At 49.2% G+C, this 14245-nt stretch overlaps 1 protein-coding gene across 2 annotated transcripts; it reads left to right on the forward strand.

The window, feature by feature from the left end:
• The first annotated feature begins 998 nt into the window (after positions 1–998).
• Positions 999–5348, forward strand: LOC143671615 (small integral membrane protein 10-like protein 2A). Of its 2 annotated transcripts, XR_013169610.1 has the most exons (3): positions 1250–1503; positions 2473–2579; positions 3270–5348. XR_013169610.1 is itself a non-coding variant. In XM_077146863.1 (2 exons), the coding sequence occupies exon 1, from the start codon at positions 999–1001 to the stop codon at positions 1233–1235; it is 237 nt and encodes a 78-aa protein (XP_077002978.1). In that variant the 3' UTR covers positions 1236–1503; positions 2473–5348. The 2 variants fall into 2 exon arrangements, 1 of the variants encoding a protein (XP_077002978.1); XM_077146863.1 differs by having other exon boundaries at positions 999–1503; positions 2473–5348.
• Positions 5349–14245: the final 8897 nt, after the last annotated feature.

Raw genomic sequence — 14245 nt, forward strand, 5'->3', positions numbered from 1 at the left:
CCATAAAGAAGCACAAATGAAAGCCTGAGAAGATCCTGGGCGGTATCGGGGCGAACAATGAAGAGGAATGCTTAGAAATCACTGTGCGGTAAAGGGAAGGACAATAGGGCAATTCGCAATAGAGAAACATGGCCAGGAAATAAACCTGAAAGAAAAGAGTGCATGCGTGTGCTTGGTGGAACTCCCCAGCACAGTTACTAGAGAAATGCAGAGGAAAGAAAGGTACAATGGGTTGGCTGGCGGGTTTTCTGGAGACCGGGCAGTGTGTGGGGTGAACGCGTTGGGCCTTTTGAGTGGGCAATCTATACAGCATCAACACAGGGGTCCAGACACTCTGGCCCTTGACTGCACTGTAGCGGATCTCGCAGAAGCGAACCCGGGAGAACACCACCTCACAGCGGGCTCAGGCACCGGGACTCCACCCTCTGCAACCGGGAAGGAGGCGGGGCTGGGCTGATAAGGAGAGCAGGGCTAAGTCTGTGGGCGTGTCCCATGGAGGCGGGTCATTCTGGGGGGTGGGTCCTGGGGGCGGGGCTGTGCCTGCGGGGCGAGCCCTTGGGGCGGGGCTGTGCCTGCGGGGCGGGCCCTTGGGGCGGGGCTGCGCCTGCGGGGCGGGCCCTTGGGGCGGGGCTGCGCCTGCGGGGCGAGTCCTTAGGGCAGGGCTGCGCCTGTGGGGCGGGCCCTTGGGGCGGGGCTGTGCCTGCGGGGCGGGCCCTTGGGGCGGGGCTGCGCCTGCGGGGCGGGCCCTTGGGGCGGGGCTGTGCCTGCGGAGTGGTTACCTGCGGGGTGGGCGGGTCCTTGGGGGCGGGCCTGTGCTTGGCTTCGCCTGCGCCATGCAGGCTATCTAGAGGCGAGCTCTGCGGGCGGGCCAGAGGCGGCGGCGCCCCGAGCCCGCGGGGAGGAGGAGCGGCCGGGGGCGGGGCTCCCGGCGGGCCGCGGTCACTCTAAGCGTCGCGCGGCTGTGGCCAGCGGGGCCTGCGCAGGGCCGGGCCGGGCCCATGGCGGCGTCGGCGGCTCTGTCGGCGGCGGCGGCGGCCGCGGCCCTGTCGGGCCTGGCGGTGCGGCTGTCGCGCTCGGCGGCGGCCCGCGGCTCGTACGGCGCCTTCTGCAAGGGGCTCACACGCACGCTGCTCACCTTCTTCGACCTGGCCTGGCGGCTGCGCATGAACTTCCCCTACTTCTACGTGGTGGCCTCGGTGATGCTCAATGTCCGCCTGCAGGTGCGGATCGAGTGAGCGGCGGAGGCAGCAGGCCGCGCGCGCAGGAACCCTGGGCTGGAGACTGTGCGCGAGGAAGGAAGGACAGAAGGACGCGAGGACGGCCACCGTACCCAACCGCGGACTGGTGACATCGCGCGGAAACTGACAGCGCGGGCCCTTTCCGTCGGCCTCGGGAAGATTCTTTCAGCCCGGCCGACCTGTTGTTGCCTGACATCGGGAAACAGAACAAACCGGCCTCTTTTGGAGCATTTCTAAGTAGCTAGGTCTGGCCCTTTCCAAAAAGGTAGGAGACGAGAGAGATTGGAATTGGGGGGTGGAGGGAGGCGGTTGCCTGAAATCCAGACAGCAAGGCCCCTTGGTGGTTTGGGGGGGGGGGATAGGGAAGGTCCCGGGTAAAGCAGCCGAAGAGCACCCGAGCCGAGGAAAAGCAGGGCAGACCCAGGTGTCCACCACTCCCTTGCAGCGGGGCAAAGCTGGGGGTGACAGCAGCGTCAGCGTTGTGGAAGTGTTCGCCCATCATCTGCGGAGCAACGGGGGCCTTCCCCTCCCGCCCACAGCCCAGTCCCCTCCCCCTCTGCGGGGAAAACCCTGTTCTGTCACTTGCAGACAGGAATGTTCTGGGGAGAATATCTCCAGGGAAGGTCCTGACGGAGGAGGAACAGCCTCCCACCGTCCTCCACAGCGCTCATGGGCAGGTGGAGAGTTAAGATGGTTCTGTTCTAGGCCAAACTCCAGGTGGACCCCGTCTCAGCCCTCAGGCTCGGACTCTCTGCAGCTCCTGGCACTGCCCTCACAGCACTGCCTCCCGCCCTGTCTGGAGGGGGCCAGGACCATGGTCTCTGCCTGCCCCTGCTGCCCCTTTTGCTCACACCTCTCGCTCTGGCACTTCCCCAAAGCTGTATCTTTGGAGACATAGAAGCGTGGGGAAGAGGTGCCCCTTCCTTTCGCCCTCCCCTCGATTTTTCTGTGTTCTCCACTCACAGGATATGCTCCCCACAGCGGCTCCCAGTGCCCTCCCAGGGCCACAGAGGCCCTTCTCCAGCCATGGGCTCCTGGAGAAGCCCGGTGTACCTGAAGGATTTGGGGAAATGAGGCTCTACTTGAGCTGGCAGTGTCCTAAGGCTCGGGTGGTGGGAGCAGAGGAGAGGCAGGTGGAGAAAGGGCCCACAGAAGAGGATGCACTGGGGAAAACAAGGAGGTCTCTGAGTGAGAGGGCAGTCTTCAAGTCTCCATCTCATTCTCTCTCTTTCAGAACTTGGCGTTTGGAGTTGGTGACCCCCACTTCTCTGGCCTTGTCAACAGAGTCAGATCCCTGCAGAGGGGGCCCCCTGGCCCAGGAGCTGCTGGGAAGTGTCTGAGGCAAGGGCCTGCAGGAAGAGACAAAGGGCATCCAGGCTGAGGCACAGCGTGGGCAGAGGCCGGGGGGTGGAATGGCCCAGTGATCCAGTTCTGACATGGGAAGGGCAGGACCTTGTCACCTGGGCACTGAGATGACGAGGACACTGTGAAGGAGATACATCCTTCCCACCTCAGGGTTGAGGAAACCAGGCTCTGTGGTGGGAGGGCAGGGCTGGGGGTGGGGGGTAGGGCCTTGCCCCTGGTCACACGGGTGAGCAGGGGCAGAGCTGAGTCAGCCCCTGGACCTGCACTGCCCCACTGCCCCTGCCTCCCCAGCTTCTCCAAGATCTAGCTCAGTGGGATGGGGGAGGGGAGCACAGGGCACCCAAGAGGCCTGGGAGAGGGGGATTAGGGGTTAGGGAATCTGGGTGGTACTGAAGTTCACAGAGAAGGCCAGGAGGACAGTCTGAGCTGAGATGGGGGACAGGAGAGACGAGTCCCAGAGCCACTGGGAAGCCGACTTCCTCACCACAGGCCTCACCTCCCTGCCCAGCGATTGACCAGGGGTTCTTCGGCACTTGAATGGCACAAGTGTCCCCACTCTGGTGGTGGAATGGGAGTGGGGGCCGTGGTTCCTGGGAGAGTCAAGGCTTATACCTGGGGTGCTTTGGGCCTGGGACCTGGGGCTTACCCCTATCTCTCTGTCCCCAGGCTTGGCCCCCCCAATCCCCAGGATCACAGTGCAGATGCTTCTCCGGGTGACCTGGCCCTGAAGGCCCTTGTGTGTGCTGCTAACTGGGGAACCCAAGTGGCCAGGAGCAGCCCAGAGGGGGCCAAGAGAGGCCCTGGCCCTCGCCACTCACCACATACCCACACCTTTTCCAGGACTGAAAATGGCGGCAGTCGGGTCAGCTGAGCGACAGAGTGGGCCAGTCTCATACCATCTTCCCCCCTCCGGCGTCCAGCCGGGAAATGAGGCTGGAGCGGGCTCCCCACAGTTTCCCACAGCCAGGGCCCAGCGGCTTCCTGATGTGCCAAGTGTACTGGAAGCCCTGCTCCTGGTGGTCCTTCTCATCCACCCCAGCCGCCCCACCCAGGACCACCCCTGGGCGCTTGTCAGCCTGCTCGCTCCATACTAGATCTCTGGGGCAGCCTCTGTGAGGGAAAACTGTTACAGGGCTGGGTGAAAGCGGACGAGCAAGGGGCCTCCCTGGATCTGCCACAAGATGTTTCCCTCTCAGACCCAGGGCTCACCCTCTGGCTGACGGGATCCTCAGCCCCAGCCTTTTCTTGGGCCCAGCCAGGAAGAGGGTAGAAAGGCAATGGTGGCCTGCGGGAAGCTGTTCGCTGAGTGCCGTGCGTGTGTGTGTGTGTGTGTGTGTGTGTGTGAGTGTGTGTGGTGTGTGTGTGAGTATATATGGTGAGTGTACTGTGTGTGTAGTGTATGGGGTATGTGTGAGTATGTGGGGTATGTAAGCGTATATGATCTAAGAGTGTGTGTGGTGTGTACATGGCATGAGTGTATAAGTGAGTGTATGTGGTAAGTGTAAGTTTGTGGAGGTGTGTGGTTTGTGTGTGGTGAGTGTGAGTGTATGAGTGAATGTTAGTGTATGTGGTGTGACTGTGTGAGTGTATGTGGCGTGTGTCTTTGTGGTGTGAGTGTGTTTTTGAGTATGTGATATGTGTGGATGTTGTGTGAGTGTGAATGTATGTGGTATGTCTGTGTATGTGGTGTGTATGAATGAGTGTATTTGAGTGTCTGTAGTATGAGTGTGTGAGTGTAGTGATGTGTGTGTGGTTTGTGTTTATGCTGTGAGCATTTGGGGTGAGTGTATGTGGTGTGTGTGTGGCATGTGTGTGGTGAGTGTGAGTATATGAGTGAATGTTGGTATATGTGGTGTGAGTGTGTTTTCTGTGTTTATGGTGTGAGCATGTGGGGGTGAGTGTATGTGGTGTATGTGTGGTGAGTGTGTGAGTGAATGTTAGGATATGTGGTGTGTGTGTGTGTTGTGGTATGTGTGTATGTGGTGCGGGTGTATGTGAGTATGAAGTAAGAGTGTGTGTGGGTGTACGTGGTGTAAGTGTATGTGGTGTGAGAGTGGGGGATGAGTGTATGTGTTGTGTGTGTGGCATGTGGGGTGAGTGTGAGGTGGGTGTGGGAGTCACTGAGAGGATGAACCTAGCTGGGTGCAAGGGCTTCGTTGGAGCTGTCTGGGGCAGGAGGCTCCCTTCTGGGGGGTGGGGCGGATGTGAGTCAGAGCCTCAGGGGTCTCTCCCTCGGCCTCAGAGCCCCCGCCCCCAGGAGGCCCCGCCCCCAGGAGGCCCCGCCCCCGGGAGGCCCCGCCCCAGGAGGCCCCGCCCCCAGGAGGCCCCGCCCCCGGGCCGAAGGCACACGAACTCGGCTGTGCTTTGGCTGTGGCTGCGGCTCAAAGGGGTGGACTAGGGGAGGGGGCATGGCCCCGTCCTGGGCACTGTGTTCCCGCCACGGCTTTTCTTACCATTTTGGCCTTGGGTAGTTGTTGTGCTTCTGCTTCTCCAGCTCTGCTTTCTCTCCCCTGGGTCCTTGCTGTGTGTCAGGCTCTCGATGCACTTTATTTATTTGCAGTCTGTTTTCCAGGTGGCACGTCCCAAATTTCGGAGACAGCACCCCGGTCCGAAGGCTTTTTCTTTGCTGTGTGTGATTACCTCTGTACTGGTCAGCACAGTCTGATCAGGGAAATGTTCTCGTTTCTGGTGTTGTCAAATTTCGTCGTTTCTCTAAGTTATGGGAAAAGAATAAAATGAAACAAAGACAAGGCCTCCTGTTTCTGGTGCGAACACCCGCATAGGTAAGGCTTTTCTTCCACTTGAGAGCCTGGTGTTCAGACGCGCTCAACTCGGTGCATCCACGAGGCTGCGCTGGAGCACAGTGAAGAGGAAGGGCTGGTCTGTGGGTCACTTGGGGTAGCCCGGAGACCCGTCTGCAGCAGCAGGTGCTGAAGAAACCATTGCCTCCCTGCCGGCCAGGTCGGGGCTGAGTACTGGCGAAGACAAACGACGGGAACCTGGGAACCTCGGGCCCCTTCCCTCCACCTTAGATGAAATGCTGCCCGTCAGAACCCAGTCTTGGTGGCTCCCCCAAGAAGCCCGGCCAGGCCCCCGGGTCGCAGTCATGGGAGGGTTTGGCAAGTGGGCAGAAGGCTGGGAGACGGGGCAGCAGGGCATGCAAGGGGAAGGCCCTCAGGGCCCCTGAGGGCACAGGGTTATGGTCAGGGTGGTCTGAGAAGCCCAGTCTGGAGGGCGGGGCCCTGGGTACACCTCTCACTTGTCACCAAGAGCCCCCCAGGGGTCTGAGCACCTTGGCAAGAGGGACCCTCCCAGCAGCAATGGTGGCGATGGCCTGTGGCCATCGCAGGACTCGGCCCTGGTGTGCGCCCCTCCCCTTTTTCCCCAGTGGGCGCACAGCCCCATGCAACCAAGATTAGAGAGAATCAGGTCAGCGCCCGCAGTCCAACGCCTGGCGACGAGGGAGTCACCTATCCCTCCTATGGAGGAGGCACCTCCTTCTCCGCTCGAGAACAGAGCCTGGGAGACCGAAGCCCTGTGCCCTGAACCCAGCCATTCCACCTACTACGTGGCCCAGGGCAAGCCATGCACACTCTTGTTTTTAAAATAAGGATCCTTTAGGGTGGCTATGGGCAGGAGATGTGATAATGTCTATCAAACATCTCTCATCAGGCCTCCCCTCGGGCAGCCTTCTTACTGTGAGGGAAGGAAGCCAGGCGAAGGGAACCAATGCGGGACAGAGCTGCCTTGAGCCAAACACCGCGCTAAGTGCTTTCTGACCCTCCTCTCATCATGATCCCACAACGGCCTGTTATCCCGTTTTACAAAGAAGCAGGCTGGAAGCCCATGTCTGCAATGGAACCCCAAGCAGAAGCTCTTTACAGGAGGCCCCAATGCCTCCCCAGAGGGGCCAGAGAATTGGGCTGGAGGGGGTGGCAGGTGATGAAGGATAAGGATGTTCGTTCTCTGTGGGGTCCCAGAGACAGATGAGAAATGTAAGGCTAAGGGAGGGGCCTGAGCCTGGGTCCCTGGATCGTCCACAAAATGGGGTTTCCCAGCTGGAGCAGCTGGAGCCTTGCTGAGATGGGCCCAGTCTTCTTCTCCCCTCTTCTCCCCTCTCCCTCTCCCTCCCTTCAGAACACAGAACACTGACTGCGACCCAAACAACTGAGTCAGGAGAGGGCAACACGCCCCTGTGCAGGCAGATCCACCAGTACTAGGGCAAATGCCTTCAGAAAATGAGGAACAATAAAAGGCATGCAAAATACCATGGTCCCTCACCTGCAAAGTAAAGTGCTGAGTTTGAGATGAGTTTTCATTTTCTGTGCATTATATACATATACTTTTATATACATTTTATGCACATGTTTTATATAAGTATAATTAACAATATACTACTTTGAAATTTGTTTTACTCTTCAAGTTCATCTTTTCATGTTATTAACTATATATATATATTTTGGGAGTGGGTGGGTGCATAGTCCGGGAATCCAACCCGGGTCTCCGATATGAAAGGCTGGCATTCTAACCACTGAACTACCCATGCACCCCAAGACCATGTTTTTTTTGTACTTTTGTGGGTTTTTTTGTACATCCAAAGCAGTCTACTCTTCCCTTGTGTGAAAGTTACCATGCATTTCCCAACACCTGGTTGTTTGCCTTTGTTGTTGTTTGTTTGTTTGTTTGCAGGAGAGTTACTTATTTGGTTGTTGTTAAAATCGGGTTTTCTGTTTCATTATTTTATATTTGTTTTTATAAATGACACAGTGACAGATGTTATTGTGGATAAATGCTGTGGCATAACATATATATTAAATTCCTTAATATATATTCCTAGAAGTGGGATGGTTGGGCCAAAGGATAAGCATAAGCATATTTTGGGGCCCCTGATTCTCTGCCTAATAGCCTGCCCTCCAGAATGGCAGTACGAAGTTACTCTACTTGCTCCAGTTGGGTAGAGACGAGGGACAATTCCGAGTCACAGCAGATTTTTCTTAATTTAACACCACCTTTAAATGTCTCCAGCTGGATGCATTTTTGTCCCTTCCAGATCAGCATATCTTTAATTTAACCCATTGCTTCCTTAGACCATTCCCTTCCGCATCTTCCCCATTGAATGGCTAGAGTTAAATCCCATCTCCCAGCCTCCGAGGATAGGGAACCCGGCCCTTCCCTTTCTCCCCTCCCTTTCACATACAACCTGCCCCTTGGTCTCACAGCTGGTTTTAAAATCTCAATTTCGTAGAGCAAGATAAGTTATTTTACTGTGCAGTTCTTTGAATACATCAGGACTAAATGCTTTATATGCTTCTTGGACACTTGTACTTCTCTTTTCAACTAGGAGGAGTGATTTTCTTCAAAAGAGGAAATAAGATGTGTCTTAGACAGGAGGTGAGAAGTGACTGCAGGTCAGAATATCAGCTTGAAATTACCCTGAAACCACATCCTGACCTATTCCATCTTGACCCTCTTTTCCAAACACATCAGGACAGTGGGTGAAATATGTTTTACAAATATTTTAAAATTTGTATGCAGCCTCAAAGTAAAATAGGAAAAACTCTGGGATCCAGAAGGTGAGAGAATCCTGAGCAGTGAGTGTGGCGAATTGTAGGAGATGGCGTGGGGACCAGCATGAGAGAGAGAAACTCCTGGGTTCTGCAGCCTTAGGGGACTCACGCTGTCCTGGCTTTTTATCTCCAGGAGAGCCATTAGGATCTCACTAGGAAGAACCAAGAAAGACACCCTCCTCCGTGGCTCTGGCAGCAGGGAGAGGAAATGTAATCATGAACTGTGCCCTAAGTGTTTTGCATTGCTGAGACTTACTGTCCAGGGGAAGAGGCTTTACCAGAGCCTTAGCTACATGGAGGAAGCATATTGCTTCCACTCCAGCCTCTCTAGCTGTCTTGTCTCACAAAAGGATAGAAAAAGCTATATCTCTGAAGAAATATCTCTATAAAGAACCCAGAGCGGTAGTACCATCAAAAGAGATTTATTCATATGATTATAGAGTGCTTCCCCTTCTCCACAAATTATGATGATACCAACAGGGATCCAGTATAATAGCAGTGAACTACAGGTGAAAGAGCTGCGAGATGCAAGGTCTCTCTAAGAAGGAGAACGTAGGGAAGCCTAAAGTCAAAAGAAGAAACAAAAACAAAGACACCAGAGGAATTTGAAGCCTCTGGTACTTACAGATACAGCAAACATTAAACTAAGCCAGTATTAACATAAATCCTCATGTTAAAAGTCTATTTATCACAGTTACTATTACCCAATATAGCACCTATGGCTTTCAACCCCAAATTAGAAGGCATTCAAAAAGGCAAAAGAAATTACAGTATCAAGAGACAAAACAAGCATTGGAACAAGACCTAACCATAACACAGATATTGGAATTATCAGACAGGGAATTAAAAATAACTATGATAAATACGTTCAGGATTCTAATGGAAAAAGTAGACCACACCCAGTAACAAAATGGATAATGTAAGCAGAGAGATGGAAATTTTAAGAAAGAAACAAAAGAAAATGCTAGAAGTAAAAAACACTGCAAAGGAAACAAAGAAAACTTTGATGGGTTTATTGGACTGGATACAGCTTAGGAAAAAAACTTAAATGCAGAGAGAAAAAAAGAACTAAAAAGCAAAACAGAACATCAAAGAGTGGGATCATTTCAAAACCTATAACATACGTAATAAAAATACCAAGTAGAAGGAGAAAAAGATGTGGAGCAAAAGAAATATTTGAAGGAGTAATAGGTAAGAACTTTACAAGACTAATGACAGACACTAAACCGCAGACCCAGGAACTCAGAGAACTCAAGCAGGATAAATATCAAAACAGTTACCTTATCAAATCATATTCAACTGCAGAAAACCAAAGGCAAAGAGAAGCTCTTAAAGAAACAAGAAGAAAAATACCTCACCTAAAGAGGAACAAGGATATGAATTTTAGTGCACATCTCATCACAAACCATGCCAGCAAGAAGAGAATGGTGTGAAATATTTAAAGTGTTGAAAGAAAAAAGAAAACACCAACCTAGAATTCTATATCCCATAAAATCATCCTTAAAACTGAAAGCAAAATACAAAGACTTTTTTAGATGAACAAACCTGAGGGAATCCATCACCAGAAGCCTTACACTGCAGAAATGTTAAAAGATTTTCTTCAGGTAGAAGGAAAAAATGATATAGGTCAAAAATTTGTATCCACATATAGGAAGAAAACTGGACAAGGAACAAACGAAGCTAAAATAAAACATTTTATTTTTCATATTCTTAATCAATCTAAAAGATAACTGTTTGTTTATATAATAATAGTAACAAGGTATTGGATGGTATGGCATATGGATAAATGAAATAATGGTAACAATGTCATAAAGGATGGGAAGGAGGAATTGGGGATATGTCGTTATAGGGCACCTGGGGTGAACGTGGAGTGGTATACTGTTATTTGAAGGTGGACTTAGATTAATTAAAAAGATCCATTGTAAACTTTATATTAATCACTAAAAGAAGGCTAATTGATATGCTAATAGAGGAGAGAAAACAGAATAACATAAAATGCTTAATTAAAATGAGAGAAGGCAAAAATGAGGGGGCGGGCAGAACAAATGCAATGAATAGAGAAGTTATAAATAAAGTCGATATTAATCCATGTCAATAATCATTTTAAACTTGAAGGGTCTAAATACACCAGGTAAAAGACTGAGTTTAGACTGAGTAGGTTAAAAAAAAAACAAGATTTAACTATATATTGCCTGCAAGCAACTGACGTGAAATCTAAAAACTCAGATAAGTTAAAAGAAAAGGGATGAAGAAAGATATACCATGCTCATGCTAATCAAAAGAAAGTTAGATTAGCTATATTAATTTCAGAAGAAGCAAACTTCAGAAAAAGGAAGATTATCAGAAATTATGAGGGGCATATGATGAAGTAATCAATTCTTTGAGAAAACACAATTATCTTAATGTCTATGCACCTAATAACAGAGCAGTAAAACACAATTATCTTAATGTCTATGCACCTAATAACAGAGCAGACAAAAAGTGATGGAGGACTTCCGGAGAAGATGGCGGCTTAGTAAGACGCGCGGATCTTAGTTTCTCCTCCACAACAGCTACTAGGGGAGTAGAAACGATACAGAACAGCCCCCAAAGCCACAACAGAGATAAAAAAGACAGCGTACCCCATCCTGGAACGGCTGGCTGGCTGAGAGAACCCGCGCTGGTGAGATCGCCGAGGGGCGTGGGCTTCACCGGGCGGGGCGGCAAGCGGCCGGAGTCACTCCCTTCCCCCTTCCCAGGCCGGCTGGGAGATTTGGACAGGCGGTCCCCTCAAACCGCGGCGGCTGGCGCCCACACCACGCGCGGCCCCCCGGACCAACTGAGAGAATTGGATCGGAAATCCCCAGGCCACGGAGAACGGTGACGGGGGGGGGGCCCTTCAAACCCGTGACTCCCTGGGAACAGTGCACTCTCCCGGGCGGGCTGCTGCGGCTGGTGCCCTCCCGCCACGCTTGGCACCCCGGGCTGACTAGGAAATTCGGACGGGCGCTTTCCCGGGCTGCGGCAGCCAGCGACCCTCCCCACGTTCGGACCCCGGGCCGGCTGGCACTCTTCCAAGCCGCTTCGGCTAGCGAACCTCCCGGACGGCGAGAGTTTTCCAAAGTTAAAGGACCCACAGCACCTTTTACTGGTGGGACCTGCAGACAAACGTGTGCCACGAGCGCCACCTACTGGGCAGGATAAGAAAAACAAACCCAGAGATTTCACAGAAAAATCTTCCAAACTTTTGGATCCAACACCCAGGGAAATCTGTCTAAATGCGCAGGCGCCAGCAGAAGATAACGGATCACGCTCAGAAAATTGAAAATATGGCCCAGTCAAAGGAACAAACCAATAGTTCAAATGAGATACAGGAGCTGAGACAACTAATGCTGAATATACGAACATAAATGGAAAACCTCTTCAAAAACGAAATTGATAAATTGAGAGAGGACAGGAAGAAGACATGGCCTGAACATAAAGAAGAAATAGAAAAACTGAAAAAACAAATCACAGAACTTATGGAAGTGAAGGACAAAGTAGAAAAGATGGAAAAAACAATGGATACCTACAATGATAGATTCAAAGAGACAGAAGATAGAATTAGTGATTTGGAGGATGGAACATCTGAATTCCAAAAAGAAACAGAAACTATCAGGAAAAGAATGGAAAATTTGAACAGGGTATCAGGGAACTCAAGGACAATATGAAGCGCACAAATATACGTGTTGTGGGTGTCCCAGAAGGAGAAGAGAGGGGAAAAGGAGGAGAAATCTAATGGAAGAAATTATCACTGAAAATTTCCCAACTCTTATGAAAGACCTAAAATTACAGATACAAGAAGTGCAGCGCACCCCAAAGAGATTAGACCCAAATAGGCGTTCTCCAAGACACTTACTAGTTAGAATGTCAGAGGTCAAAGAGAAAGAGAGGATCTTGAAAGAAGCAAGAGAAAAACAATCCATCACATACAAGGGAAACCCAATAAGACTATGTGTAGATTTCTCAGCAGAAACCATGGAGGCTAGAAGACAGTGGGATGATATATTTAAATTACTAAAAGAGAAAAACTGCCAACCAAGACTCCTATATCCAGCAAAATTGTCCTTCAAAAATGAGGGAGAAATTAAAACATTCTCAGACAAAAAGTCACTGAGAGAATTTGTGACCAAGAGACCAGCTCTGCAAGAAATACTAAAGGGAGCACTAGCGTCAGATACAAAAAGACAGAAGAGAGAGGCATGGAGAAGAGTGTAGAAAGAAGGAAAGTCAGATATGATATATATAATACAAAAGGCAAAATGGTAGAGGAAAATATTATCCAAACAGTAATAACACTAAATGTTAATGGACTGAATTCCCCAATCAAAAGACATAGACTGGCAGAATGGATTAAAAAACAGGATCCTTCTATATGCTGTCTACAGGAAACACATCTTAGACCCAAAGATGAACATAGGTTGAAAGTGAAATGTTGGGAAAAGATATTTCAGGCAAATAACAACCAGAAAATAGCAGGAGTGGCTATACTAATATCCAACAAGTTAGACTTCAAATGTAAAACAGTTAAAAGAGACAAAGAAGGACACTATATACTAATAAAAGGAACAATTAAACAAGAAGACATAAGAATCATAAATATTTACGCACCGAACCAGAATGCCCCAAAATACATGAGGAATACACTGCAAACACTGAAAAGGGAAATAGACACAAATACCAAAATAGTTGGAGACTTCAATTCCCCACTCTCATCAATGGACAGAACATCAAGACGAGGATCAATAAAGAAATAGAGAATCTGAATATTACTATAAATGAGCTAGACTTAACATACATTTATAGGACATTGCATCCCACAACAGCAGGATACACCTTTTTCTCAAGTGCTCATGGATCATTCTCAAAGATAGACCATATGCTGGGTCACATAGCAAGTCTTAACAAATTTAAAAAGATTGAAATCATACACAACACTTTCTCAGACCATAAAGGAATGAAGTTGGAAATCAATAATAGGCAGAGTGCCAGAAAATTCACAAATACATGGAGGCTCAACAACACACTCTTAAACAACGAGTGGGTCAAAGAAGAAATTGCAAGAGAAATTAGTAAATACCTCGAGGCGAATGAAAATGAAAACACAACATATCAAAACTTATGGGACGCAGCAAAGGCAGTGCTAAGAGGGAAATTTATTGCCCTAAATGCATATATCAGAAAAGAAGAAAAGGCAAAAATGCAGGAATTAACTGTCCACTTGGAAGAACTGGAGAAAGAACAGCAAACTAATCCCAAAGCAAGCAAAAGGAAAGAAATAACAAAGATCAGAGCAGAAATAAATGAAATTGAAAACATGAAAACAATAGAGAAAATCAATAAGACCAGAAGTTGGTTCTATGAGAAAATCAATAAGATTGATGGGCCCTTATCAAGATTGACAAAAAGAAGAAGAGAGAGGATGCAAATAAATAAGATCAGAAATGGAAGAGGAGACATAACTACTGACCTCACAGAAATAAAGGAGGTAATAACAGGATACTACGAACAACTTTATGCTAATAAATACAACAATTTAGATGAAATGGATGGGTTCCTGGAAAGACATGAACAACCAACTTTGACTCAAGAAGAAATAGATGACCTCAAGAAACCAATCACAAGTAAAGAAATTGAATTAGTCATTCAAAAGCTTCCTAAAATGAAAAGTCCAGGACCAGATGGCTTCACATGTGAATTCTACCAAACATTCCAGAAAGAATTAGTACCAACTCTCCTCAAGCTCTTCAAAATAATCGAAGTGGAGGGAAAACTACCTAATTCATTCTATGAAGCCAACATCACCCTCATACCAAAACCAGGCAAAGATATTACAAAAAAAGAAAACTACAGACCAATCTCTCTAATGAATATAGACGCAAAAATCCTCAATAAAATTCTAGCAAATCGTATCCAACAACACATTAAAAGAATTATTCATCATGACCAAGTAGGATTCATCCCAGGTATGCAAGGATGGTTCAACATAAGAAAATCAATTAATGTAATACACCATATCAACAAATCAAAGCAGAAAAATCACATGATCATCTCAAT

This window comes from Tamandua tetradactyla, chromosome X (assembly GCF_023851605.1).
Source record: "Tamandua tetradactyla isolate mTamTet1 chromosome X, mTamTet1.pri, whole genome shotgun sequence".
In the NCBI taxonomy this organism is placed as follows: Eukaryota; Metazoa; Chordata; class Mammalia; order Pilosa; family Myrmecophagidae; genus Tamandua; species Tamandua tetradactyla.

Excerpts from the sequence above, each read along its gene's own strand:
- LOC143671615 (XM_077146863.1), top strand. The coding sequence starts at position 999 with ATGGCGGCGTCGGCGGCTCTGTCGGCGGCGGCGGCGGCCGCGGCCCTG.